Source organism: Suricata suricatta, chromosome 12, assembly GCF_006229205.1.
Source record: "Suricata suricatta isolate VVHF042 chromosome 12, meerkat_22Aug2017_6uvM2_HiC, whole genome shotgun sequence".
Taxonomy (NCBI): Eukaryota; Metazoa; Chordata; class Mammalia; order Carnivora; family Herpestidae; genus Suricata; species Suricata suricatta.
Window position 1 is genome coordinate 90,502,638 of NC_043711.1, and position 27,142 is coordinate 90,529,779.

General features: G+C 48.5%; 1 protein-coding gene across 2 annotated transcripts in view; it reads left to right on the forward strand.

Moving 5' to 3' along the window:
* The first annotated feature begins 6 nt into the window (after window positions 1–6).
* The window catches only part of MYBL2 (MYB proto-oncogene like 2), a 32,727-nt gene continuing 5,591 nt past the window's right edge, over window positions 7–27,142 (forward strand). For both annotated transcript variants that reach the window (XM_029918510.1, XM_029918511.1), the window contains exons 1-9: window positions 7–38; window positions 3,216–3,309; window positions 6,716–6,787; window positions 7,626–7,718; window positions 7,926–8,146; window positions 10,909–11,071; window positions 17,121–17,408; window positions 20,495–20,917; window positions 23,112–23,251. In XM_029918510.1, coding sequence (XP_029774370.1) covers window positions 19–38; window positions 3,216–3,309; window positions 6,716–6,787; window positions 7,626–7,718; window positions 7,926–8,146; window positions 10,909–11,071; window positions 17,121–17,408; window positions 20,495–20,917; window positions 23,112–23,251 — 1,514 coding nt within the window. In that variant the 5' untranslated portion in view covers window positions 7–18. The remainder of the gene's footprint in view (window positions 39–3,215; window positions 3,310–6,715; window positions 6,788–7,625; window positions 7,719–7,925; window positions 8,147–10,908; window positions 11,072–17,120; window positions 17,409–20,494; window positions 20,918–23,111; window positions 23,252–27,142) is intronic.

Here is a 27,142-nt window from a genome sequence, read left to right on the forward strand (position 1 = left end):
GCGGCCCGGGCCGGGGGGATGTCTCGGCGGACGCGCGGGTGAGCGGAGTCGGGCGACAGAGTGCTCCCCCTACCTCCCCTTCCATCCCGACCCTTGCCCTCACCCCACCCCCACCCTCGTCGTGGCCCCTCCGGGCGGGGCAAGGCTTCCGCGGGAATTGCCGCGTACCGGGTAGCCCGAGACGGGTGCGGGCGCGAAGCCGGGGGGCTCTTGGGGGCCCCTCGCTCCGCTCCCCGGGCTTGCTGGGTTTCGGAGCCGGGGCGCACGGGTCTCCTGGGACCCGGGCCAAGCCCTGCATGAGGTCATTTTGTCTCCCGCCTAATTGCGGGGTGGGGGTGGGACGCTGGTGTCAGCTGCTTGGGCCTTTACCGGGGAGGGAGGCGACCCCTGGGGTGGGAATGCGATTCTCCCTCCAAGTCGCAGCGGGGGTGGGGGGAGCCAAAGCCTGAAGGACTTTTAGTTCAAGCCTATTAGGATTCATACTTAGCGGAGGGCGTTTCTTCTCTGTATTACGGGAAGTACCGAGCACCCCCAGACCTCTCCAGCCTGAGAAGGGTGCTGGGGGGAGGGGACTCCTGTGGCCCCCCGCCCCAACCTGGGTGTCGGGCCCCAGCTTGGTTTAGTTTCCGAGACCTCTGTTCCTGTTCCACATGAGGAGTTTGGAGCAGCTGGCGTGGACGGTGAGGGGGAGAGAAACAGATGCGGATCAAGACCGCGCTGGGGCCGAGGCAGGAACTGCGGGCTCCATTTTACTTATTCCCCTAGAGGATAAGTGGCAACGTGGAACCTGGAACCTCGTGTGTGGGTTCCAGGTCCGCGTCTACACCTGTGTGCCTGCGGCCTGACCTCTGGGCTTTTCATCAGTCTGGGAAGTCTAAGGACAAAGTGGGCCTGCCTGCCCCGTACCCCTGCCTGGAATCACCCAGCCCCCTTTACCTTAACCCCCTCTTACCTTGGTGTTTGCCCTGGCGGAGGGTGTAGACTTGAGAAGCACTCACTGCAGGCCTTGCCCAGGGTTCCGCTCAGCGGGGAAGCCGCTGATCCCTGGGCAGTGGTCCTCCTCAGGCCACCATTTCCCAGGGCAGGTCCAGTTCCCAAAGGAGTTTTCTGATCAGGCACCTGGGGTACCCTGTCCTGATTTTTGGTTCCGGAAATGTTACTCCAGGGAATGAACCAAAGCCCCAGCAACCCCCCAGCCCCTCTGCCACTTCTCCCTTGGGGCTCCGTGGAGGACTTAAGGGAGTTCTGCGTCCTGGCACCCCCCCAGCCCCCCAGCTCCATTCTTGGCCACTTGCTGTTAACTCTCCTGTGCGCCAGTGCGCCCACTTCCCGCTCAGCTTCTGACTCACCCGGCCTGGAGCAGAGCCCAGAACATCGAAGGGCATAGAAAGGGTGTGTTGGACCTACCTGTGGTTGCCACCACCGGCTTGGTCTCTGCCTTTTCAGCTGGGATTACAGGGTGAGGGCTTGATGATGCCGGTCTGGAGCCTCTGGACTCGACTAGTGGCATAACCCCCATCAGCGTTAATTTCTACATTTATTAAATGGTGATATTGGGAATGCCAGTGAATTAGAAGGTTAGCTCCATGCTGATGATAGAAGTATATTTTGTAAACTATCTCACAGAAGTCTCCCAGCTGAGTTGCTTGTCCCTATTAAAGTATTGGAGCACCAGAGAGTATTCATCCTTAAAGGATGAATCATCCTTGAAGGAACATTTACTGAGCTTCTATTATAATCTGGGTGCTGGAGAACCAAAGATGGTTTCTGTTAGAAGTCTGGATGCACTGATTTTAAAGGCAGCTTCATTCTCTTAGTATCTTGTGGAATTTTTGCCTCCTACTTTGTGTTGGAGGAAAGACACCATGAACGGAGTCAGGGAAGACCCGACAAGGCTGAATTCTAGCTCCTTCTGTGACCAATGTATTCCTGGTTTAGACACTGTCCATCCCTTTTTCTACTTCGAAAAGATTTACTTTAATTAGCATTTCTTATCAACCAATAGGCAGCAGAATTCATGTTTACTTATTAATTTAGGGACCCGATCATTCCCTGAGCAAACATTTCTTAAGGCTTTGGTGACAGCCCCCAAAGAGGAGTCTCATTCTGAGACAGGAGGCTTTCCAGGGTGTGGGAGTGCAAGAGTGACTCTAGGAAGATGCCGAGCTCTGGAGAAGGGGAAGGAAGATGGACATGCAAGGAAGTCCTTGTCCTTTTGGAACAAGGCTTGTGGGTGCCTTGCTTGTTTGGAAATGGCTTTTCCCACCTACAGACACCTGACTTAGGAATGTGCCTGACAGACGACCTGAGGCAGTCCCACTGCAAGGAGTTGGAAGCTTACTAACCTTCCCCTGCCTCCACCTCCAGCACCTGACGGTCTTGGAGGTGGATGGTGTGATTTCCATTCTTGTAATCATTAAGCCAGATAAATATGAAGATTTTGGAGGAACTTGAAAAACTACCTCTTAGAACATAGAAACATCCTGAAGTCCAGGTTTCTCGTACTTTGACTTTTCTCTCAATAAACCATGCCCGTATGTAGGCAAGGATTGGAAAATGGACACACTCACTGACATTGTGTTTTAAATGTTATCTCAGATAACCAATATTTCTTGAAATTCTGGTACTTGGTGGTGATTGCATATATCATCATATTTAATCCTTAAAATAATCTGTAAAATTAAAAAAAATTCTGTCCAAAAGAAAAAACAATTTTTAATTTAAAAAAATTTATTTTTGAGAGACAAGTGTGAGTGAGGGAGGGGCAGAGAGAGAGAGAGTGAGGGAGACACAGAATCTGACACAGGCTCCAGGCTCCGAGCTGTCAGTACAGAGCCCAGCACGGGTCTCAACCCCTGAACCATGAGATAATGACCTGGGTGGAAGTCAGAAGCTCAACCGACTGAGCTACCCAGGTGCCCAAAAGAAAATATTAAATGGGTGTCTGGTTTGGAATATCATAATGTTCTTGGTGAAGTCTTTTTTTCTTGATGCTTTTGAAATCATTAGAGTGTTTATGAAAATAAAAGAATAAAGAAGAAAATAAAAATAGCCCATAACCCCAGTTCAGTAAAGAATTTAAAAAAGAGGAGGACGGACATAACAAAAGTAGACCATAAAAGGCTGCTTCCCCCAAGCCTTTACCTAGAGATCACTGTCCATACAGCAGTCTGTGAGGACACATGTCCTTGACCCATAGCTTGCTCTCCCTGCAGTGAGGAGCTGGATGAGCTGCACTACCAGGATACAGATTCAGATGTGCCAGAGCAGAGGGACAGCAAGTGCAAGGTCAAATGGACCCACGAGGAGGTAAGTGACACCGAGGGACATTTTAGGGGAGGGAGGCTGATGGCATTGATAGGGCTGGTCAGAGAACTGAGCCTGAGGTGTGTCTTGCCTGATGCCCTGGGGGGGTGATACAGAGGAGCCTGCCGAAGAGGTGGAAGGGTCCTCTGGGTCTCCCCAGTGCCTCTTCTCAGGGACTCAACATATTGAGGACTCTGGAGACTGTGTCTCAGACCTCAGGGCCAGCAATTGCTGTTCCCTCTCTTGGAAGCTGGTGTGTTCTGCGTCCTGGGCGTTAATTGTGCTTCTTGTCCTTTAACTGCTAAATCTGCAACCTCCTCTTTATTATTTTTAAAGATTATCCTGAGACATCCAGCTCTGAATTGATTCTTTTTATTGTTTAATCAATTTCACAGAAGTATAATTTACATACATTTGAATGCACCTTTTAACAGTGAATAGTTCACTAGTTCTGACAAGTATGTATACCCACATAATCACCACCTTGATTATCTGAGAAAGTTCCCTTTTTGGTCCATTTTCCCTGGCTCCAGGCATTGGCTAATGTATGTCTCTTAGTTTGATTTGTTTTGCCCGGTCTTGAATGTCCTATAAATGAAATCCTATGGCTGTATTCATTTCTATCTGGCTGAACAAAATAGTTGTTTGATTCAGCAATTTGTTCGTTTTTATTGCTGAATAGCATTCCATTGTATGGGTCTACCACAATATGTTGTTGATGGGCATTTGGGCTGGTTCCAGTTTTTGGCTATTGTAGATAGAGCTCTTGGGAGAATCCTTACTTAAATCTTTTTTGAGGATTACATTTTCATTTCTCTAGGGGAGATGACTTATGTATGGTCCTGGAGTAGGTGTGGGTTTAATTTATAGAAACTGCCAAACTTTCTATAAGGTCTAGACTCCTGTCCCAGACTCTTGTTGGCCTTATCTTTTTATCCTACCTCCTTTTTCCTGGGTAGGTTTAGTTTAGGGCTTTGCCCCCCCCGGTTTGTGTATGAGTTGTAAAAGGTCTTAAAATCATGGGGAGTGCTAAGCCAGCCTTTTCTGTTCATCCCACTGTGGGCCAGGAGCTATATTCAGCTCTTATAGGCCTAGATGGGCAAACAAGCTGGATCCCCAGCCCAAAACCGTGCTCTGCATGAGGTGGAGAGAGAAGACTGCACAGGCCTGTGGATGTGCTTTGGGGATCCCTGGTGCTGGCAGGATCAGGTGTGCTCACCATTGTATCTCTCCTTCCTATGCTACGGCTCCTAGCACATAGGGGGCACTGGGTAATTGGTAGGAGAGGTTAATGTTTCCTGAAGAACTCAGGGAAAGTTTCATGGATAAAGATCTGGAAATCAAGTCAGGGAAGAGTACAAAATGATGGGTATGTTAGAATAGGAAATGGATTATAGGTGAGGAAAGGCAAGAAGAGGGGCCCCCTTTGGCTGAAGGGAAGTGTCCTTGAATGGAATGGATTGGGGGCAACCTCGGTGCGCAAGGAGTGGGGGAGGGCGCTGCACCAGGTAGCTCTGGAGAGACTGAGGCAGTGGGACGGAAGTGATAGCTGGAGGAGGCCCCTGGGATCCGGGAGGAGATGGAGGTGAAGCAGCAAAATGTGCTTGCCAGTTGTCAGGACAGCAGTGCTAGAGATGGATATGGGGACATGGGAAGAAGGGGAGTGTTGGCCTGATCAGGCCAGGTGGCAGAGGAGGGCAGGGTGTTGGGGGCTGGCTCAGCTACAGGATTTATGGGGACTTTGCCCAGCTGGTGCTGGATTGCGCTTGAGGGTCTAGGTTTCTGCAGTGGCCCTTTTTTCTGTCCAGGAGTATGTATGTGTATGTTATAAAGCATGGAACATTCACTTTATCATTGTAGACATTTTTAAGTATACAGGTCAGTAGTATTAAATACATTCTCATTGTGCAGCAGATCTTTGGAACCTCTTCATCTTGCAGAACTGAATTTCTATACTCATTGAGCACAAATTCCTCATCACTCTTCCCCCAACTCTTGGCAATCATCTCTCTACTTTCTGTTTGTATGATTTTAATGTTTATTTATATTTGAAAGAGGGAGGGAGGGGAAAGGGGCGGGGCAGAGAGGGAGTTGGGGAGACAAAATCTGAAGCAGGCTCCAGGCTTTGAACTGTCAGCACAACTCCTGAAATGGGGCTCGAACCCACAAGTTGTGAGATCATGCCCTGATCTGAAGTTGGATGTTTAATGGACCGCCACCCAGGCCCTCCGGGAGCTAATTACTTCAGATAGTCCACATGAGTGAAATCATACAGTATTTGTCCTTTTCTGACTGGCTTGTTTCACCTGTATCCTCCACGTTCATCTCTGTTGTAGCTTTTAATAGAATTTCCTTCTGTTTTAAGGTCGAGTAACTTTCCTTTGAATGGATATATGCCATATTTTCTTTATATGTGTATAAAATATAAAAATCAACATGAGGAATACTTTCCATGTTGAACTGCAACCATTTAAAGTATAATTCAGTGAGTTTCAGCAGATGTATTACTGTGAAACTGCCTGCACCATCACACTGTAGGACATTTTCATTAATTTCTAAACATCCCTTGCTCCCCTTGGCTGTCCATCCCTTCTTCCCTCCCCTCTGATTTCAGACAACCACCGACCACCTTTTTGTTCTTCTAGATTATATGACATTTTCTGAAATGTCATATGCATGGAATCATGTGGTGTGCACTCCCTCATGTCTGGCTTTTTTCATGCATCATCATGATACTGAGATTTTGTGTCATTGGGAGAGTCAGTAGTGTATTTTCAGGAGACTATTTTAATGTCTACTGTTTGCCTTCTAACTACTTGTGGTTCTGCCCAAGAGTCCCCATCTCCAGTGCTGTGTCGCTGTCATCTCTGTCTTCTCTTCCTCCATTCGGCCCTCTTATAGCCCCTTTCCCTGAAGCTGCTGAGGTGAACTTCATAATAAGCACATCAGACCGTGACCGCCCAACTGCTCAAATGCATCATTGGCTTTGTGTGACACAGAGGCCCAAATCGGTCTCATGTGGGTCCGGCCCCTCCTGTGCCCTCCAAAATCATTTTGCGTGCCCCTCTCACTTGCTTCCTGCATCCTATCTGTACTAGGCTTCCTTTGAGCCTGTCTCTTGGTCTCCCTGAAGAGGCAGTGACCCCATACCTCTTCACTGGCCCCTCGCCAGCCATATGATGGCTTTACTTCTGTTTGTGGGAGCCTTTGATTAGCTCCTTCTGGACTGTAATTCCCACAAGGGCGGGCAGCTCCGTTGCTGCCTGTTGCTGTGTCTGCACCTGGCGCAGCATCGGTGCGCCCTGCACGGCTGCATGCGTCAACGAGGCTGTCCTTTGGGCTGCCGCCATCATGAACGGCTGCTTTCTGCACGTGTGCGAGCTGAGCCCTCTCTTTCTGGCATTGGCAGGATGAGCACCTGAGGACCCTGGTGAGGCAGTTTGGGCAGCAAGACTGGAAGTTCCTGGCCAGCCACTTTCCTGTGAGTGCAGCCCCTTGGTAGTCCCCTCCCCCAGAGATGAGGGTTCTGGGTGACCAGACTGTGTGCCTGGGACAGACTTTCTGTCAAGGAGAAGAGGGTATTTCTTATCAAGCGCCCCTGCTCCCCCTATAAAATAAAACAAGCTTTCTAGGCCCTTTCTTCCCAAGCCAGGATTTGAAAGCCTCTGTCATAAGTCTCTCCACATAGCAGCCTCTGCAGGCCTGGTGGTCTTTAGGCTCTGCAGTACGTGACACGGTGGCACATTTGCATTTCTTCCTGTAAGAAACACAAACAGTCTCAACAGACTGAAACGGAAGGGAAGCGTTAACTTTGGCAGGCTTCCTGGTGAGGGCCCCCCCCCTCCCCCCGCCGCTGCCAGAGCAGCTCGACTCTCCTGGGGGATACTGGTCCCCCATATCCCCACCCCTAGGATTAGGTGTCACAGGGAGGGGATGTGGCAGGAGCTGTTGTTTGGCCTGAGTCACTCAGCAGCTCAGGGACCAAGTCAGCGGATCCTTCCTATCCCAGTCCTCCCTGCTTCTTCTGTGAGATCTGAAGCGTTTAGGGAAATAATGCTTTCTGGGAAGCAAAACTCCCTACATATACCACCAGCTTGTATAGAAATTTATGGCTCATGATGGCAGCCTCTTTGTGTTGGGGGACGGGGTAACTTCCTATAGGGAAGGCATGTGTGTGGCATGTGGGAGTGTAAGTGTGGTGGGTGAAAGGAACAAGACAGAACCTGCCTGAGATAGGCCTGGGCTCTTAAACCCAGTGCTCGGCCAGGGTCCAAGGCTGCTCTCCTAGGAATCCTCACAATTTCCTGTTCTCTTCCCAGAACCGCACTGACCAGCAATGCCAGTACCGGTGGCTGAGGGTCTTGAATCCAGACCTTGTCAAGGGGCCATGGACCAAAGAGGAGGACCAAAAGGTAACTGTCAGGATAGTGCCTTGAACACAGTGGGCCTTTACCCACCCCAGAGGATCAAAGGACGGTGAGGCTGTCCTGGGGGTTGGCAGGAGTGTCTGGCCGGCCTGTCTCAGGGCCGAAGTAAGGTGAGGCTCACATGGAGAGAAGGTGCTGTGGTGGGCATGAGGGAAGGCCAGGTCCCCTGACTTCAGAGGGGCTTTTTCCAAGGTCATCGAGCTGGTCAAAAAGTATGGCACGAAGCAGTGGACGCTGATCGCCAAGCACCTGAAGGGCCGGCTGGGGAAGCAGTGCCGTGAGCGCTGGCACAACCACCTCAACCCCGAGGTGAAAAAGTCCTGCTGGACCGAGGAGGAGGACCGCATCATCTGTGAGGCCCACAAGGTGCTGGGTAACCGCTGGGCCGAGATCGCCAAGATGCTGCCAGGGAGGTGAGCTGCCGGCGGGGGGCCGGGGGGCAGAGCAGGCAGGGATGTTCCTGGGGAAGGGAGGGCATCTGCTGCCCTTCTGGGGGGATATTCCAAGAGTCCGTCTGATTTCTCTGCGGTTGTTCACTTTTCCCAGAAATGAATGAATCCTTCAGATTCTTGCCTGGGGGTGCCCAGGCCTGGCTGTAGGCAGTTCTAGAATAGGGCAGGGGGACCTCCCCTTCCATGTGCAGATTTCTCATTTGATCTCTGTTGGAGCTCTGTGCCCCATCCCTGCCCTCTGCCAGGGTTGTGAGGTCTTTTTTCTAGAGAATAAACCGCTTCTCTTGCCCATGTGGTCAGGGCCAGGATCTAGACCACTGCTCAGTTTTCTATTCCTCACCGGACCTTGTCCCTCCAAGAGCCTCTTGGGATTTTAGGGAAGCACTGGGAAGAGTTGGCTCAGTTCTTGCCAGAATCTTCCTCCGGGGTCAACTCCCAGGCTCCTAAGTTGCTTATTGCTCCCCTAACTGCTTTCCATCTTCTGGAAACTTAGAAAAATCTTTTATTTGTGGCTGTGTTCTACCCTGTTCTCTGTCCTTGTGCATTTCCCCCTTATTCAGTTCTGAATCCTTTGTCTGTCAAGGCACATGTGGTCAAGGAGAGAAGATAAAATGCTGGATGGTGTATTTCCCCTGAAGTCTCTAATGATCTAGCTTCTTTTTTACTTTTTTTTTCTTTAATATTTATTTATTTTCGAGCCAGAGACAGAGCATGAGTGGGGGTGGGGGGGGTGGGCAGAGAGAGAGACACACACAGAATCTGAAGCAGGCTCCAGGCTCTGAGCTGTCAGCACAGAGCCTGCTGAGGGGCTTGAACCCACAGACCGTGAGATCATGACCTGAGCTGAAGTCGGACGCTTAACAGACTGAGCCACCCAGGCGTCCCTCGAATGGTCTAGTTTCAAAACTCAAACCCAGTGTGCTGTTCATTTGATGCTTCTCCTAACACTTGGGTTGAAGACCTGGGTCTCTTTCCTGGCGTGGCCTGGCCTTGATGCACTGTCACCCTGTCTTACCTGTTGTGCTGTAGCCACTCTGCCCCCCCACCCCCAGCCCCCTTCTCAGCCCCGCAGCCATGGTGAGCTCCTTCTGAGAATGTCCTCGTGCTCTTGTGCCTGCCTGGGACACACTCTGCCCCTTGTGTAGCCAACATACTCTCCTTCTTCAGTCCTTGGTGGGGGGTGTTTTCTCAGAGAAGGTTTCTATGTCCTTCCAGACGTTCCCCAGCAACCTCCCTGTAGTGCCCACGCCCCTGCCTGGTCAGCTTCTGTCCTGATGGCCTCAGTGGGAGTGTTTGGAGATACAGACCCTCTCTTTGGTTGTTCAGTCCGGCTGTTGTGTGTGCTCACAGTTCAGGGGAAGAGCTAACTGTTCACAGTTAGGGGAAGAGCACGTTGCTTGGACCTCTGAGGAAGGAAGTGCCTACTGGGTGCCTGCGTTTCTGTATTCCAGTATGATGTGCTGTACTGTAAACTGCCTCGTGCTGCTTACCCCTGCACGGCCGTGGGCTTCGTGGCGGTGGTCTAACGTGCTTCCGTCCTGTGGCTGCGCGGCCGTGGGCTTCGTGGCGTGGTACCACCTGTGCCTGTGCGCGGCTCCAGCACCGTATGCGCTTCTGCAGTGCTGTTCTAGTCTGTGCTTCTGTACTGCCCTCCTGCCGTGCATGGCTACCGCTGCCTGCTTCGGGCTTGTGTCGTGTGGTACTATTTTCTACTTCTCTGCTGCTGTGCTGTCCTGTTCTCTGCTGCTCTGCCGCCACGTGCTGCCGCCTGCTCCCCTGCTGGATGCTGCTGCAGTGCTGTGCCGCTCTAGCAGCAGCGTAAACTTCATGCACTTTGTCGGCTGTCCTAGTCTGTATTTCCTTGCGCACATGCACTTTTCTACTGCTCTGCTATTCTTTTTGTACCAAGCTGCCATTCTGTTACTGTACTTCCATTCTGCTCTCTTTTTCTTTCGTGTTTGTTTATTTTTGAGAGAGAGAGGGACAGAGTGTGAGCAAGGGAGAGGCAGAGAGGGAGGGAGAATCTGAAGCAGGCTCCAGGCTCTGAGCTGTCAGCACAGAGCTTGATGTAGGGCTCCAGCCTCTGAACTGCGACATCATGACCTGAACTGAAGTCAGACACTTAACTGACTGAGCCACCCGGGTGCCCCTCCATATGCTCTATGGAGCTTACTCTGTGCTTCTGTAGCATTGTGCTGCTCTGTGCTTTCTGCTGTTACACATGGGTCTCCTTGCACAGTCTTCAGTAAGTGATGGAGTGTGAAGTAGTCTCCTGCTTCTCCAGAGAAAGTAGCTGAAATTCAGGTGTCCCGTGTTAGACCCTCTGTGTCATTTAGCTCTGCCCTCTGTATTTTGCAGTCTGCGAGGTGAACCAGGGCTGTATTCAAGGTCACTGTGAGCGTCAAAGTGGAGTTCAGCAGCCAGTGGTTTGCTTCTAGTTTCTACAGGTGCAAAGGGAACAGGATGGGATGAGAGCTCGCAGACATTTCAGTTGTGTGATTTTCCCAAGGCCACATAGAGCCTTTGCTTATTTTGCTGAGGTTAGTGAAAATCTGTAAATTGTTGAGAGCTAGAAATGTGTAACTTCATCTTAGAGCTAAGAAACCTCAGGGTCATCAGGTTGAACCCTTGTTTACAGAAGTGGGAACTCACTTAGGGATGTTAGCGACATGCCTGGTGACATATGGCCTTTAGAGTTCAGAGGCCCGTCTTGGCCCCTGCAGGACAGACAATGCTGTGAAGAATCACTGGAACTCCACCATCAAAAGGAAGGTGGACACGGGTGGCTTCCTGAGTGAGTCCAAAGACTGCAAGCCCCCCGTGTACTTGCTGCTGGAGCTCGAGGACAAGGACGGCTGCCAGAGTGCCCGCCCTGTGGAAGAGCAGGTAAGATGGCGGCCTGGGGCCGCTCAGCCGCAGGGCTCGGCTCTGGCTTTGTCGGGGTGTGTGTTCGGCCGAACCATATCACTTAATGCCTGTTCTTTCCTTCTCATCCTCCTTGGCCACAGCTGTTCATATAGTTTCTGCCACAAGATCTCATGTGGGCCACACTTCTCCTCAGGGCCTCCCCTTGTCTCATAATTCTCTGCATACCTGACACCTGTTGCACACAGGTAAAGTACAACAGAGCAGGCTGACGTACGGAATGGACGATTGTATTGAAGAGGTCCTAAACCTCCTGTCCTCCCCAGCAGCTTCCTTCCTACCTGTTGCTCTTTCCAGGTTTTTCATACTAAAAACATATTTACAATTTAAAAAATCAGATTTATTGAGGTATAACTCACATACAGCAAAATCTACTGTGTTTAGTGTACAGTTTATTTTATTTTATTTTTTATTTTTATGTTTATTTATTTGAGAGAGAGAGCATGCAAGTGAAGAAGGAGCTTAAGTTTAACTTTCCCTTTCTTAATTTTTTTAAGCTTGTTTATTTTTGAGAGAGAGTGAGTCGGGGAGGGGCAGAGAGAGGGGGAGACAAAATCCCAAGCAGGCTCTGTGCTGTCAGGGCACAAATATGGTGTTACATTTGCAGTTGCAGAAATGTAACCAGTATGTGGATGTTTACATCTCCTATCCTACACTCTGGAGCAAACTTTTTATTGATATTTTTAAGCTATATCTCTAATGATTTATTCTTTTTTTCCCTCTTTTAAAAAATGTTTATATATTTGTTTTTGAGAGAGAGAGAGAGAGAGAGAGAGAGAGAGAGAATCTCAAACAGGCCCTGTACTGTCACTGTGGAGCCCAATTTGAAGCTTGAACTCAAACCATGATATCATAACCTGAACCAAAATCAAGAATCAAATGCTGAGCCGACTGAAGTCACCCAGGTGCCCCTCCAATGATTTATTCTTTTTTTTTTCAAATGTTTGTATATTTTTGAGAGAGACAGAGCAGGAGTGAGGGAGGGGCAGAGAAAGAGGGAGATAGTAGCAGGCTCCAGGCTCTGAGCTGTCAGCACAGAGCCTGATGTGGGGCTTAAACTCATAAACCATGAGATCCATGACCTGAGCCGAAGATGGACACTTACCCGATTGAGCTACCCAAGCGCCCGTCTAATGATTTTATCTTGAAAAAGAAAGATTTGGGGCACCTGACTGACTTGGTCTGAAGAGCACGTGACTCTTGGTCTCGAGGCCATGAGTTCAGGAAATAAACTTTAAAAAATTTGAAGCAAATGTGTCAAAGAATGGAGATTCAACAATGCTGAGTACGTGGTAGGTAATACTTGCTCTGTACTCTGCTCCAGTCTCTTATGTGATGGTGAATGAGTGAATAATCTTTTTTTTTTTTTTAAGAGAGGAGGGCATGAGTCGGGGAGGGCTAGAGGGAGAGGGAGGGAGAGCGAATTTTAAGCAGGCTCTATGCTCAGTGCCTGACTCAGTCCTAACATGGGCTTAAATGTCACAACTGTCAGATTGTGACCTGAGTCGATATCAAGAGTTGGACACTTAACCAACTGAGCCACCCAGGCACCCCATGAATATTCCTTTTTTTTTTTTTTTAAACTACTTCCCCTTCCCTTTTCCTTCCTGCTAGGTAGAGCTTGTGCACTGCTTCAGTTCTAGCTCCAGTTCTATGATGCCCTACTGGAGCATTACATAATGTTTTTGCTTCTGTTTCTTGATTTTTCACCTTGAGAGAGAGATTATCTCCTGATTCCCTGGTACAAATGCTCCTATGTAGTAACAAACAGTAGGGAGAGAGAGAATGAAAAGTAAATCAGTTTCTTCCAGTCTGGACTCCCGCCACATCCCCTAACCAGAGGAGTCTATTTCTTAACACTTTCCGGTGTATCTCAGTAATACATATGAAGCCCTTTACTTCTGACTGAAGAAGCATACGTTCCACAGAGAAACAGTGGGCATCAGTAGATACCAGGCCGTCTTTCAGGACAGGGGAAGTGGACAGGCCTTCCTCAGTCTCTTAAAATACTACTTGGTTGAAAGTCTGTGTCTTGGCTTGGTTTTTGTGTCTTTGTGACACTTTGTGTCTTGCGTCTGGAGCGCTGGCCGTGCTGGGCCAGAATGAGCCCAGGTCATGGCCCTAAGCACCGGAGGTCAGTTCATCGCCAGCATCATTTTCAAGGTTCTGTTGTGCTGCTTATTTAGTTATGGTTGTATCTAATTTAAAAAAAAATTTTTTTTAATGTTTATTTATTTTTGAGAGAGAGACACAGAGAGTGAGCAGGGGGAGGGTCAGAAAGAGATGGAGACACAGAATCAGAAGCAGGCTCCAGGCTCTGAGCAAATGGTCAGCACAGAGCCTGACGTGGGGCTCAAACCCACAAACCACGAGATCATGACCTGAGCTGAAGTTGGCTGCTCAACCGACTGAGCCACCCAGGCGCCCCTAATTTTTAAAATTAGGAACAAAACTTTAATGACTGTCCTTGGAGCTAAAATCACTGCTCATGTGCTCAGTTATTTCTTTAGAAATTCCTGGAGATGGGTTGAGACACATTCTTGAAAAACTTCTAATGCATTTTGCTAGATTATCTGCCAGAAAAGGTTTGCCTATTAATGTGTGTATGGGACTAGGTTCTGTTCTCCCCACTCACTGGTCAGTGCTTGCAGTTACAACTCTCGTCTTTGTCCTTCAAAAACAGTGTATGATCATTGTAAAGAGTTACAGACTTTATGGAATTGAATATTATGGAAGGTGAGCCTGCTAATCTCAACTGCCACAAAGAACCAATTTTATTGCTTAATGTGTTTGCCAGCATTTTTTACTAAGGGCACTAAGGTTAAAATGAGATTGTTATATTTTACTGCCTTACAGGTTTTTTAAACCTTTCCATGTCCTTCTGTGTATACAGATCTCTATACCATTCTTGACTCCTTGTCACATCTTACAACCTTTTGATGAACATGTGTCACCATTTCTGTTAATATGCAGCAATGAGCATCATTGTTCAAGTTCTTTGTACGTTTACCTGTTTATGTGGGTTAATTTTCCAGATGTGGCATGACGGGTCAAGTGGAACGGACATTCGAGGTTTTCATAGGTATCACCAAATTGCCATTCAGGTGGTGGCACCATTTTACCCTGTCAGCAACACATGGCATTGCCTGTTTTCCCACACTGTTGTCACCACTGGCTGTGATTGTATAAAAATATCTTTGCTAGTTTTATGAGCACCTATGAAATATCTTTTGGTTTTGATTTCTTTTGCTACTGGTGAGGTTGACCATTTTTCTTTAATGATTTGCTTTTCACATTTTTTGTCTTTTTAATCATTTGCAAACTTTTATTTTACATATTAAGAATATTACTTTTTTATTAAGTAGTAGCTCCATTTCCCCAGTTTGGGAAACTTGGAGCCTCTTCATCCCTTCACTTTATAAATGCATAGTTTATAGACAATAAAATTCACTCCTTTAGTACAAAGTTCTATGAGTTTTAACAAATGTAACCAACACTACGGTAAGGTGGAGGGCATTTCCAGCACACCCTAAAATTCCCAAGTCCCCAGGCCTTGGCAACCACCTACCTATTTTCTGTCTCTATAGAGTTTTATTTTAGTAAGGATGTCACGTAAATGGAATTGTACCATCTGTACTCTTCTGTGACTGCATTTGTCGGTGATTTGTTCCTTTTTATGGCTGAGTGATATTCTGTCACATGTAGGTACCACTCTATCTGTTCACCAGCTGAGAGACGTTGTCTAGCTAGTGTTTACAAATAAGGCTGCTACAAGCATCTGTGTGCAGGATTTTGTGTAACCGTGAATTTTCATTTCTTCTCTTGGGTACATATCTAGGATTGGGATTGTTGGGTCATACAGTACGTGTATTCTGAGTTCTATATGAAATTACCAAGCCATTTTCAATGTGGCTATTTTCTGAAGTAGGAGTCCCACATTCAGATCTTTAAATAGTGCTTATGGCATTCTTTCTTTCTCCGATTGTAGCAGTTATAAGTTTTTAATTAAATCTGTTGTGTTTCTTGTTTGCTTGTTTGTTTATTTTGAGAGAGAGTATACCACACTTTTGAGTGGGGAAGGGGCAGAGAAAGAAGAAGAGAGAATCCCAAGCGGGTTCTCTGCTGTCAGCATGGAGCCCAACATGGGGCTCAATCTCGAAACTGGGACGCCTGGGTGGCTCAGTCAGTTAAGCGTCCGCCTTCGGCTCAGGTCATGATCTCACAGTTTGTGGGTTCGAGCCTTGTGTCGGGCTCTGTGCTGACAACTAGCTCAGAGCCTAGAGCCTACTTCAGATCTGTATCTCCCTCTCTCTCTGACCTTCCCCTGCTTGCACTGTCTCTCTCTCTCTATCTCTCAAAAATAGATAAAGAACATTAAAAAAAGAAATTTAAAAAAAATCTCCCGAAACTATGAGATAGATCATGATCTGAGTAGGATCAAGAGTCAGATGCTTAACCAACTGAGCCACCCAGGCGTCCCCATCAAATCTGTTCTTATCTGTTTTTCTTTCTTTGCTTGTATCACAAACCATTTCCATCCTGTTCACTTGACAACAATAGCGATAATAGCTACTATTTTTTATTTTTATTTTTTACATTTTATTTATTTTTGAGAGAGAGTGTAGGGGAGAAGCGGAGAGAAAGAGACACAGAATCCGAAGCAGGCTCCAGGCTCTGAGCTAACAGTCAGCACAGAGCCCGACGTGGTCAGCACATAGCCAAACGTGGGGTTTGAACCCACCAAATGTGAGATCCTGACCTGAGCCGAAGTCAGACGCTCAACTGACTAAGCCACCCAGGTGCCCCAATAGCTACTGTTTAGATTGGGCCTTTTTCATGTCATTGCTGATTTTCATAACATCCGTGCATGGTAAGGCTTAGTGTCCTCGTTTTACAGGCAAGAAAACTGAACTGCAGCCAGGTCGCACAGCTTGCCCAAGATCAGCTAGCAGAAATGGCCAAGCTCTGGTTGAATCCAGAGCCTATGTCCTCTCCCTGACGCATTGTGCCCCTCCCACTGACACAGGATTGCACTCCTTGCCCTCGGGGATGTGAATCACCTGTGCTGTTTTCAAGGCTACACTGAGATCTGTTAGGTTAACACGTCAGCCCTAGTTCCAAGGTTCTGCCAGGAAAGCTATGCTACAAATGATTTTCCTCTGTTTCTTTTTTTTTTCCTTTGACCACAAAATTGGTATACACTCATTTTCCAAACATTTATTTTGAAATAATATTAAGCATACAGAAAAGTTACAGGAATAGTATGAAGAACTTTCATGATACTCTTTACTAGTCATTAGTTGTGTGGGTTTTTTTTTTAAGATTTTTTTTTTAAGTATCTCTGTACCCAACATGGGGCTCCAACTTAAAACTCTGAGATCAAGAGTAACATGCTCCGCCACCTGATCCAGCCAGGCACCCCTAGATTCATTAATTTTTAACATTTGCCAGGTTTGCTTTATCTTTCTGTATACATATACTGCTTTTTTATCCGAACCATTTGAGAAGTCAGTTACATGAATTTGCCTCTCTATTCCTTAATATACTGACTCTGTGTTTCCTAAGAATAAGGACATTTGCTTACATACTCACCGTAGGCTTCTATCCAGTTGAGGGATTTTTAACACTGAGTCAGGACTTTCAACTAATCTACAGTCTGTATTCCATTTTCCTGCCCACATTAAAGATGAGACTTTAATTAGTTGTCGTATCTCTTTTCTGCTTTTATCTGGAATAGTTCATTAGCCTTTCTTAGCCTTTCGTGATGTTGCTACCTTTGAAGTGTATGATGTTATTCTGTAGACTCTCAATTTAGATTCATCTGAGTTTCCTTGTTAGAATCAGATTATGTGTTAAAAAAATTTTTTTAAATTAAGTAACCTCTATATCCAAGCAGGCTCCCCCTACATCCAAGCAGGCTCCCCATGATGTGCGATTTTAGGTGGAATACTGCATAGTGTGTATCTCATAACCGGAACTCCATGAACAGTGTGCCCTTGTGTCCCAACAGGGAAGTCTCGTGACCAACTGGCCCCCAGCACTTCCTGCCGTGAAGGAAGAGGAAAGCAGTGAGGAGGAGGCCACGGCAGCCACTACTTCTAAGGAGCAGGGAGTTATCCCTGCGGACCTGGATGGAGTGCGAACACCAGAGCCCTTGGAGGACTTCCCCAAGCGTGAAGACCAGGAGAGCTCCTCACCGGAAACCAGCCTGCCCTACAAGTGGGTGGTGGAGGCTGCAAACCTCCTCGTCCCTGCCGTGGGGTCCAGCCTCTCGGAAGCCCTGGACTTGATCGAGTCGGTAATGTTGGTCACAACCCTTCACAGTGGGCCCAGAGTACGCGCCAGCTGGGAGTGCTCTCGTGGGCAGGCGTCCTTTCTGTTCAATCCGTCGTTCTGCCAACATTTCCTGAGGTGATGCTGAGTGCTCGGCTGGGAGCCAGGGCCTGGGGACACAGATAGTTGCTGTGCAGTCCCTGCCCTCAGGGACCTCCTGACTCATGCTATACGATGCAGGTGGGGTGGGAGGGCTCCCCAGAGGATGTGGCACTGCACTGAGACCTCCAGGATGAAAAGGGGAGGGGGCGAAGTCCATAACTCAGTAGGGAGAGCACAGCGCCTGAAGCACCACATATGGGGGTAGGGCTGGAGTGCCGAGGGGTTTCTGGTAACTTGGGCTACTCTGGCTGTGGATCGTTCCTCTTGGGAGGGTGCTCCTCGGTGGGGGCTGAACCTCTTGATGTAGCATCCTAGCTCCTAGCTGTGTCAGCCAGGCCTAATGTGTAGAGCAAGTTTCAGGCGGTGATGGGCGAGAGGCCTGGCAACCAGGGGTAATGGAGTTCAGTGCGAGGCACCCCACGTTCACCTTCCCACTTGGGCTTTCCCATCCATGCTAGGAATAATGATGCTGCTTACGGAACATCTACTAAATGCCAGGCTTTGGCTTTAATGAATAGTTCACACAGTATCCTATAAGCTATGTCCTTTCTCTCTGTTTTGTAGATAAGACTGAGGCTCAGAGAGGTCAAGTATTATCTATACAGTCACACAGCGAGTAAGTGTGGTGGTCTTGACTTCTTGACCACCTCTTGTCTCCAGTGGCTGGGGCTGGACCTAGCTGCAGGGTCCAGCTGTGGTGTCCCCTCTACTCCAAGAAGTTTCAGAGTGGCGTGAGAAGCAGGTCTGACGTGTTCATCCGAGTGTTCACTAAGTAGTCCTGAGGCTGCCATGGGCGGTCCCTGATTCCTACCCTAAGGGGAGAGCTAGAGGAGAGTTGGACCCACTCTGTGCCTGGCACTGTTGACTTTTCATGGTGTTACCTGCCTTCATCCTCAGACTGTTCTGCAGCCTCTTCCACTTGGAAGGGAAGCTCAGGTTTATTGACCACCCACCGTACGTCAGGCCAGATGCTTCACTAGGAACTGTGGAAGCTAACATACATGCTCTGTTACAGCATTTGTGGAAACACTGCTGACTGTTCCCTCAGGCATTCCTTGTGGGATATGCTTCTGGCCCACTAGAACCATCAGTCTGGGCCCACCTCAAGGTTGGGGTTTGCTGCTGGGAGTGTGGGCCTGAAGTCAGCGCTGCCCTCAGCTGGCCTCCACCTTTAGGACTAACCGCCCAGGTTCCTACGAGTCCCAAGGACCAGCAGTCACCACAGAGGTTTGGGTCTACTCAGGGCCAGACCTCCAGGAACCAAAGTGGAAGCTTCGGTCTCCAGCAGCCCTGTGGGTGGGTTGTAATTTACTGGGCAAAGGAAGGAAGACCTGGGTATGACTCTCAGAATGCTTTTAGAAACTTAGTGACTTCAGCAGATTGCACACTCTCTGGCCTGGAAGGGAGGAGGGTAATGCTTGCCTGGCAGGATTGTTATGGGATTGGAGACAATTTAGGTGAAGTGGCCAAGGAGGCACGAGGACGGACAGGTGCACGGAGCACAGTGGAGCACGTTCTCCAGGAATGTGGCCGTGCAGATCAAGACCCTTAAGCCTGGTCACACAGTTTTGGGCCCAGACTCCACTTGTAGGAGTCTCTTTCAAGGAAGTCCCAAAACTGCAGGAGAAGATCTGTATCCAAGATGTTCATGAAGGTGTTAGGTTTAATTTTAAAAATTGGAGTGCCTGGGTGGCTTAGTTGGTTAAAAGCGTCCAACTCTTGGTTTTGGCTCAGGTCATGATCTCACAGTTTATGAGTTTGAGCCCTGCATCGGGCTGCACACTGATAGCACGGAACCTGCTTAGGATTCTCTGTCTCCATCTTTCTCTCTACTTCTCCCCCGATTGCTGTCTCTCTCTCTCAAAATAAATAAACATTTAAAAAAAATGGGGGAAAATGTCCAACAGAAGGGGGGATAGTTAAGTAACTGATATATTCATATGGTGGAATATTTTACAGTCAAAAAAACATAAAAGTTGAAAATTTTTTATATAACTATTTATTAATAGTAAGTAACTTATAGATAATGGCATTAGGTGGTATTATTGCTGTAATTTTAAATGGAAGAAAAGCAGGATGTAGAAGTGATTTATTCTAAGACTAAAAACATGCAGAATCCTGGCTATTGTTTAGGGAGCGGTGTAAATGGTAAAATGATAGATGCGCGAGGACGGTAAATAGGTCAGGCATAGGATGTGAACAAGGGAGTTGGGCCTGGGGCTTTAGTGATTAGGTTTTTATTTCCTAGACTTGATAGGTATCTGAGTTTTCTTTCTTTGTGCTTTTTGTATACCTCGTGTATTGACTTTTAAAAAATTGTTTATTTCTTTAACTTTGATTTTATTTTTACTAGGTGTATTTTATTAAACATTAAAAAAAAATGTTTATTTGAGAGAGAGAGTATGAACAGGGCAAGGGTAGAGAGAGAAAGAGAATCCCAAGCAGGTTCTGCACTGTCAACACAGCCCGATGTGGGGCTTGATCTCACGAACCGTGAGATCATAACCTGAGCTGAAATCAAGAGTCAGATGCTTAACCAACTGAGCCACTCAGGTGCCCTTGCATTGCTTTTTTTTTTTTTAAAGTAACAGGGGCACCTGGGCAGCTCAGTCGGTTAAGCATCTGACTTCAGCTCAGGTCATGATCTCATGGATCGTGGGTTCAAGCCCCATGTTAGGCTCTGTGCTGACAGTTCAGAGCCTGGAGCCTGCTTCCCTTTATGTGTCTCCCTCTCTCTTTGCCCCACTTATGCTCTGACTCCTTCTGTCTCAAAAATAAATAACATTAAAAAAAAAGAAGAAAATAAACAGCGAGCAACCATGTGTGCAGTATGACTTCTGGTATGTTTGCAAATAGAGATATACAGATTAGAGGACTCCTCAAGGAAACCCAAGAAAACGTTGAGAAAGCAGAGTGTTGCAGTGATTCTTAACCCCCCTCTCTGGGCAGGACCCTGATGCTTGGTGTGACCTGAGTAAGTTTGATCTGCCCGAGGAGCCGTCTGCAGAGGGCAGCAGCAGCAGCAGCAGCCCAGAGCAGCCACAGCCAACACAGCAGCAGCAACAGCAGGCACTGCCTGCCCACCAGCCTGCCGCCCTGGTGCCCAGTGTGACCGAGTACCGCCTGGACGGCCACACCATCTCAGACCTGAGCCGGAGCAGCCGGGGCGAGCTGATCCCCATTTCCCCCAGCACTGAAGTGGGGGGCTTGGGCATTGGCACACCACCTTCGGTGCTAAAGCGGCAGAAGAAGCGGCGTGTCGCCCTGTCCCCTGTCACGGAGAACAGCGCCAGCCTGTCCTTCATGGACTCCTGTAACAGCCTCACCCCCAAGAGCACGCCCGTCAAGACCCTGCCCTTCTCGCCTTCCCAGGTGTGTGGACCCCCACTCCCGACTGCTCCCTGGGTTCGGTGCGCAGACTCCTGGTGTCCGTACAGGGTCTGGCACGCAAGCTGATGTAATTCAGCATGTCTTCACAGAGCACCTGCTGTGTGCGAGGCCCTGTGCTAGGTGCTGGGGATGTAGAGTGAGCAAAAACAGGCCTGGCTCCGTCCGCCCTCATGAAGTTTATGCTCTGGTGGGAAAACCATTTAACAGGAAAGATGCAAATAAATGTGACACTTGGTATGAAGGAGAAGGCTCATAGGTTTGTGAGGGCATTTAGTGTGGGGGAAAGGGGTCATCCTAGAGGCTTTGCCTGGCCAGCAAGTGGGAACTGAGCAAAGAAGGGAATGGATAGTATTTGCTAGAAGAATCTCTTCAATTGTGCACCTGCTCATAGCAGATTTGCCAGCCCTGGGGTGCAAATGTGAGGGTGACATAGCCCTGCCCTTGATGGGGGTGGTGAATACTGAGAGCAGTCTTGTAATTACTTGAATAGAATGGGGCGTGGGAAGTGCGGTGGTCATTGAGAGCTTATTGTGTCCTGGGTGCTGCTTCCGGGTCTCTGTAATGAAAGTACTGCTGGGGAGGGCTGAGGAGGGGTCCTCTCTTCCCTACAGGTCTAGAAGGCATTTAGAGCTTCCGAGAGATGTTTGAGCTGGGTTTAGTCAGCTTGAACAAAGACATGGAGATGAGGCAGAGTCTGTGGTGTGAGCCAGGGGAAGTTGGGGGATGGAGTGGGGGCTTTGGAGGGCCTTAGGTGTAAATGAGGGGTGTGCACTGCCCTGGGGGCTGAGAGAGTGGTGGGGCTCTTGGAGGGTGGACTGGAAGAGCTGGCGAGGGAGGTAGACTGAGGAAGGTCCCATGTCTCCAGACCAGAAGAGGGTGAGTGGGGACTTTGGGTCTCACTACGTCTGGTCCCTGAGATGTGGGAGAGAGCTAGGCCCAGATGTGGCACCTTTTAAGAGGCTACTCCATCATTTATCCAAGGCTCAAGGCCAGGCCAGTGTTGCTGGTGATTAGTGGTATTTTTCTGAGAGAGGCCCTGTGCTCACCACTATGGGTCTCCTAACAAAGTACCACAGACCAGGGGCTTAAACAACAGAAGTTTCGTCTTCTCATAGTTCTGGAGGCTGAGGGTAAGCTTGGGCAGGTTCAGCTTTTTGGAGGCCTCTCTTGGTTATAGATGGCTCTCCCCTCCCTGTGTCTTCACAGGGTTTCCTTTTGTGTGTGTGTGTCTGTGTCCTGATCCCTTTTTCATAATCTCTTACCTCCTTCTCATGGAATTGCTAAGGACACCAGTCATGTTGGATGAGGGCCCATGCTATGACTTTGTTTCTCCTTAATCATGTCTTTGAAGGCTCTGTCTCCAAATGTAGTCACATTCTGAGGTCGTATAGGTCAGGGCTTCAGCATAGGAATTTGGGGGGACAATACACCATTTAGCCCATAGCAGGCCTCAAGTAAGGGCAGGAAGGAAGATGGTGAGCACCGAGCTGCTCAACAAACAGTCCAGGGTGATGGAGATCCTGCTCAGGGCCATGGACCCAAGGGCTGCACATGGCCCTGGGTTTCCAGGGGCACCTTCAGGGCAGAGACAGGGAGGGTAGTGTTGCAGACTTGGCTCAGATCTGGATTTGAGTCCTGTCTCTAGCACTCAGCGCCAGAACCTTTACCTCCATAAAGCTCAGCTTTCTTATCTGTAAAATGGGGTGTCATCAAAGCACCTACGTCACAGAAGATCTGTCAAAACTATAAAACATTCTTGGTGTGGATGCTTAGCCCTGGTGTGAAGAGGCGCTTCCGTCACCACAACCATTGTCACCATTCCCTGTCCACAGGTCATGTGAGAGCTAGTCTTACTTTTGAAAAGGAGCTATTCTCAGACTGTCAGTTTTTTTTTATCCTGACTGCATGGTCATCAGTGCTATGAGCACAGGCATTGGGGAAGGGACCTCCAGCATCGTAAAAGCAAAGCCTGGGGGCAGTGACAATCCCAGGAGTTTACACAATCCTAGCTGGTGGGTCCTTTTGAGCTATCTTGGTTTTTATTCTCATGTGCCTGATGGAGGAGTGCTCCCAGGTCAGGAGGAGCACTCTTTCAGAGAACGGGGTGGGAGTCCACGGTCTCACCGCACCCCTGCAGATTGTCACTTAATCTTGTTTCCATCCTCTTCCCTGGCAGTTTCTGAACTTCTGGAACAAACAGGACACACTGGAGCTGGAGAGCCCCTCACTGACGTCCACCCCGGTATGCAGCCAGAAGGTGGTGGTCACCACTCCCCTGCACCGGGATAAGACACCCCTGCACCAGAAGCACACTGCGTGAGTGCTGTACCTGCCCACCCCTGCTGGCCCAGGGGTTTGGGCCCTGCCCCCTCGCCAAGCCAGGACCAGGATCTCGTGTAGAGAAACTCCTGAAACTGTTTCAAGAAGGCAGCCTCCTTCTGGCTACCATGCCTCTTCGTTTTAGTCGGGATAGCCTGGTGTTTCACCTTTGTTCTTCCTCATTTTCATTTTCTTTAAAAAAAATTTTAATGTTTTTATTTATTTTTGAGAGAGAGAGAGAGATAACGTGAGCAGGGGAGGGTCAGAGAGAGACGGAGACACAATTCAAAGACAGGCTCCAGGCTCTGAGCTAGCTGTCAGCACAGAGCCTGACACGAGGCTCAGACCCACGAACTGTGAGATCATGACCCGAGTCGAAGTTGGACACTTAGCCGACAGCCACCCAGGTGTCCCTTGTTTTCATTTTCTAATTTGATGGTTTTCTAATCTCCAGACTAGCATTCAAATAGCTGTGAAAAAGTCTCCTAATCTTGTCTGGGTTTCCCGTGCAAATCCACTGTGCCTGAGCAGCCCTACATGAAGGACAGAAGTGCCTGGTTCTCCGTCTCTCTCTGGTGCCCAGGCAGGAGGAGGTCAGGCTGGGAGCTTAGGAAGCTCAGTGTTTCACCTGTATAGGTTGCTTAACCGTGTGCTTTTATGGAAGTGATTTCACGGAAGTGCACTTACGGTGTCCTCCTGATTCTGAATTCCAGGTGGAAACAGTCGCTTAACTGGTTCTGCTTATTACCTTTGCTGTAGGAGAACCATTGCCTGATTTTTTTCCTTAGGAAGCTATATAATTCAGGAATGAGCTCAGGAATTTTAGCCCTTGTAATGATACATAATGTCAGGAAAGATTTATGAATCCCCTGGTCAGAAATCAGTCTCTCAGCAGCTGATCTAGAGTTTAACCTATAGTTGCATGCTGAGTGCTTCTTTGTTCAAGCCAGAATTTTTAAAAATCTAAGCCTTTAAGTGGATATGCTGGTACCATAAAAGGCATCGATCATTCTCTTCTTTTTCTTTTCATCCGGGTTCCTAGCCTGCTGCTGCTGTCTAGCTTTTCTGTTTCATTTCCTCCCCACACAAAGAATCATTTCCACTGCTCCTCATTCCTCTATAAATCTGTATTTCCATCTGTTAATATGTTCCTTGTCTCTGAAAGTCATCTCTTAAGGTCACAGTTTGGCGAATCTGCAAAGTTTGTGTATCTGAAAAGTTGCCTTAATGTTTGAAAGATAGTTTTGCTGGGTACAGAATTCTAGGCTGACAGGTTTTTCTTGTGAGTTTTATTTTTATTTATTATTTTTTCCTTTGAGTTTTAAAGATGTTCTGTCATCTGGCCTGTACTGTTTTGTTGTTTGTTTGTTTGTGTTTTTATGAGAGAGCTTGCAAGAGTGTGAGCTGGAGAAGGGCAGAGAGAATCCCAAGCAGGCTCCATGCCCAGTGCTGAACCCAGTGTGGGGCTCAATCCCACAACCCTGGGAACATGACTTGAGCCAAAATCAAGAGTTGGACGCTTAACCAGCTGAGCCACCCAGGCGCCCCTCCCTCTGATATTTTCTCATCATTCTGCCTGCTCTCAGGTGGTCTCATGTGTGTGCACTAATTAGCACCCTACGGAATACTCAGGGAGGCCCATCTGCTGATATCTGGGGTTCCCTCCCGTGCAGCCCTCTGTTTTCCTTCTGGTGATGCTGTGTTGTGCATGTGCACCTCTTCAACTCAGGGTCCTGCCGGAGTCCCCCTGTATGCTCCCCTCCCTGAGCTTTGCCCAGGAGCTGACCTCATGGTCTCCCGTCTCTTGTGTCCCTGTCGTCTGTCCTCTGGTGCCGAGGGTCTTGAAGTCTTTTGTGTCATCCATTGTGTTGTTGCTCTGTTGTTTCAGGCAGGAGAGTAAATCTGGCCCCAATGTCCCATTTGGGCCAGAAGTGGAGATCTGCTACTTCATCTTTAAATCCAGATTCTCTTATCACAAAGGACTATTTGGTTTTCTTCTTTTCTCTTCCAGAAATTATTTTTGACATCTGCAAGGTGGCATAATAGGCAGTGGTTTGTTCAGACTTCATTCCAAATTTGACTAGCTTCCTTGCCCACTGATTTTTTATATATCTTACCTTTCCCATTTTGTCCCCCGTAGAAGCTATGGTTTATTGGAAAGGACAGCTCTTAAATAAACAAAACACGCTCAGTATATGGTACAACTGTGCGGGGGATTATACAGGCCTGGGGAGCACAGAGTAATGGGAGGGGTTTCCGACTTAGGAGGGTGTCAGAGATGGCCCTTTAGGGAGGGGGAGCCATGCAGAATTTGAGAGAGGAATTCCAGGCAGGTTGAACTGCAAATGCAAAGACTCCAGGACAGAAACAGGCTTTTGTGTTTTAAAGAACAGAAATAAGGCCACAGGTTTGGAGCGAATCTGGTATAGAGAATGGTAGGCGAGAAGTCCGGGGCCACCAGGTCACCAGGGCTGTGTGTTAGTGAGGCTGGGCCGTGTTGTGCAGATCTTACTGGTTCATAAAGTACAAACCTCCCCCACTTTTAAAATGTGGTTATTTTCTGGGTTGGATGGGGTGCTTTTTTTTGAGCTCTTCCAGAGAGGAGGCTGTGAGCAGGGAGGGTATGAGGCCTGTGCCCTCTGGGCTGTCTGTCTCCTGTTTTTCCACCACAGGAGCTGAATCTAGAAGTCTTGAGGGAGAAGGCTGTGACCCCAAACCATGGTCTCTGCTTCGTTTTCTTAGGCCCACCTTTATGTTGCGGAGAAATCTGACACCCAACCTGCTCTTACTCCTTTGTAGCAAATCTTTTCCTTCTCTCTGGATCCTTGTAGGGCTTTGGTTTGGGTTTGGGTTTGGTTTTGGTGTGTGTGTGTGTGTGTGTGTGTGTGCGTGCTCGCCAATTCCTGAAATGTGCCAGGCTGCATGTAGGTGTGCTGTGTCTTTATTAACTCCCGCCACCTCTCCACCCTGATTTTCAAACTCAAGACTCAAACTTTGAGCTAAGAAAATGTGGGTTTTTCTTTTTTTTCTTTTTAAATTGTTTCTCTGTAGGTCTCCTTTTCCTTCCACCTTCAGGGCCTCCTTCCCACACAGTCTTATTGGTTGCTTGCTGTGTCTCTGTCCACCCTCACGTTCCTGGTCATTGTCCTGAGCCACCTGGGACTGCCTTCTGATTCACCAGTTTGCCCCTGTGGTCTCCCACCTGCTGCGGCCTCCAGCTCACAGGAGAATTGTTTTCATCTCAAGTAGTACTGTTTTTCCTTTTTGAGTCGGTCTTCCTTGGTGTTCTAACACAGTTCTTGCTGACACTGAATTGGAGAGGTTCTAGAGCTTTCTCCTATTTGTTGCATAAACTACATGTCCCACAGAGGCTTGGAGTCATCCCTCTGAACTGCAGTTTGAACTGTGAGATGTTTATATTTGACGATCACTTACTGTCCTCCCTCACCCTTATTGGGCAGGCTGGCCGGCAGGGTGTCTTTGTGTCCTTTTATCTCCCCATGGAATGGCCAGCAGGCTGGGGGAGGTGGCCAGTGCGCCGGCCCCAGCAGCGGTGTCCACGACCTCTGCTCCTGAGTTCCTGACTACCCGGATGTTTCTGCCGTGCTCTGGCGGCCCCAGCAAGGCCTGGGAGTCTGCTGTGGCGGGACCTCTAGCTGACTGGGGTCACAGCCTCGTGCAGGTGGAGAGCTGGAGTTTGCTCGCTGGTGGGCCTGTGCCTGCAGCCTGGTGTGGGCCTGGGAGGGGCCTCTTCTGGGCCCTCCCCAGCAGGCTTCTCTATCATTGGTAGAAGTTGCACACTGCTGGGGTCAGGGCTGATAGGAGATTTTTAGTATTTCTGCTTGTGGACCAGGTTTCAGTCTGCTAAAGCTTTCTCTCCCCATTTGT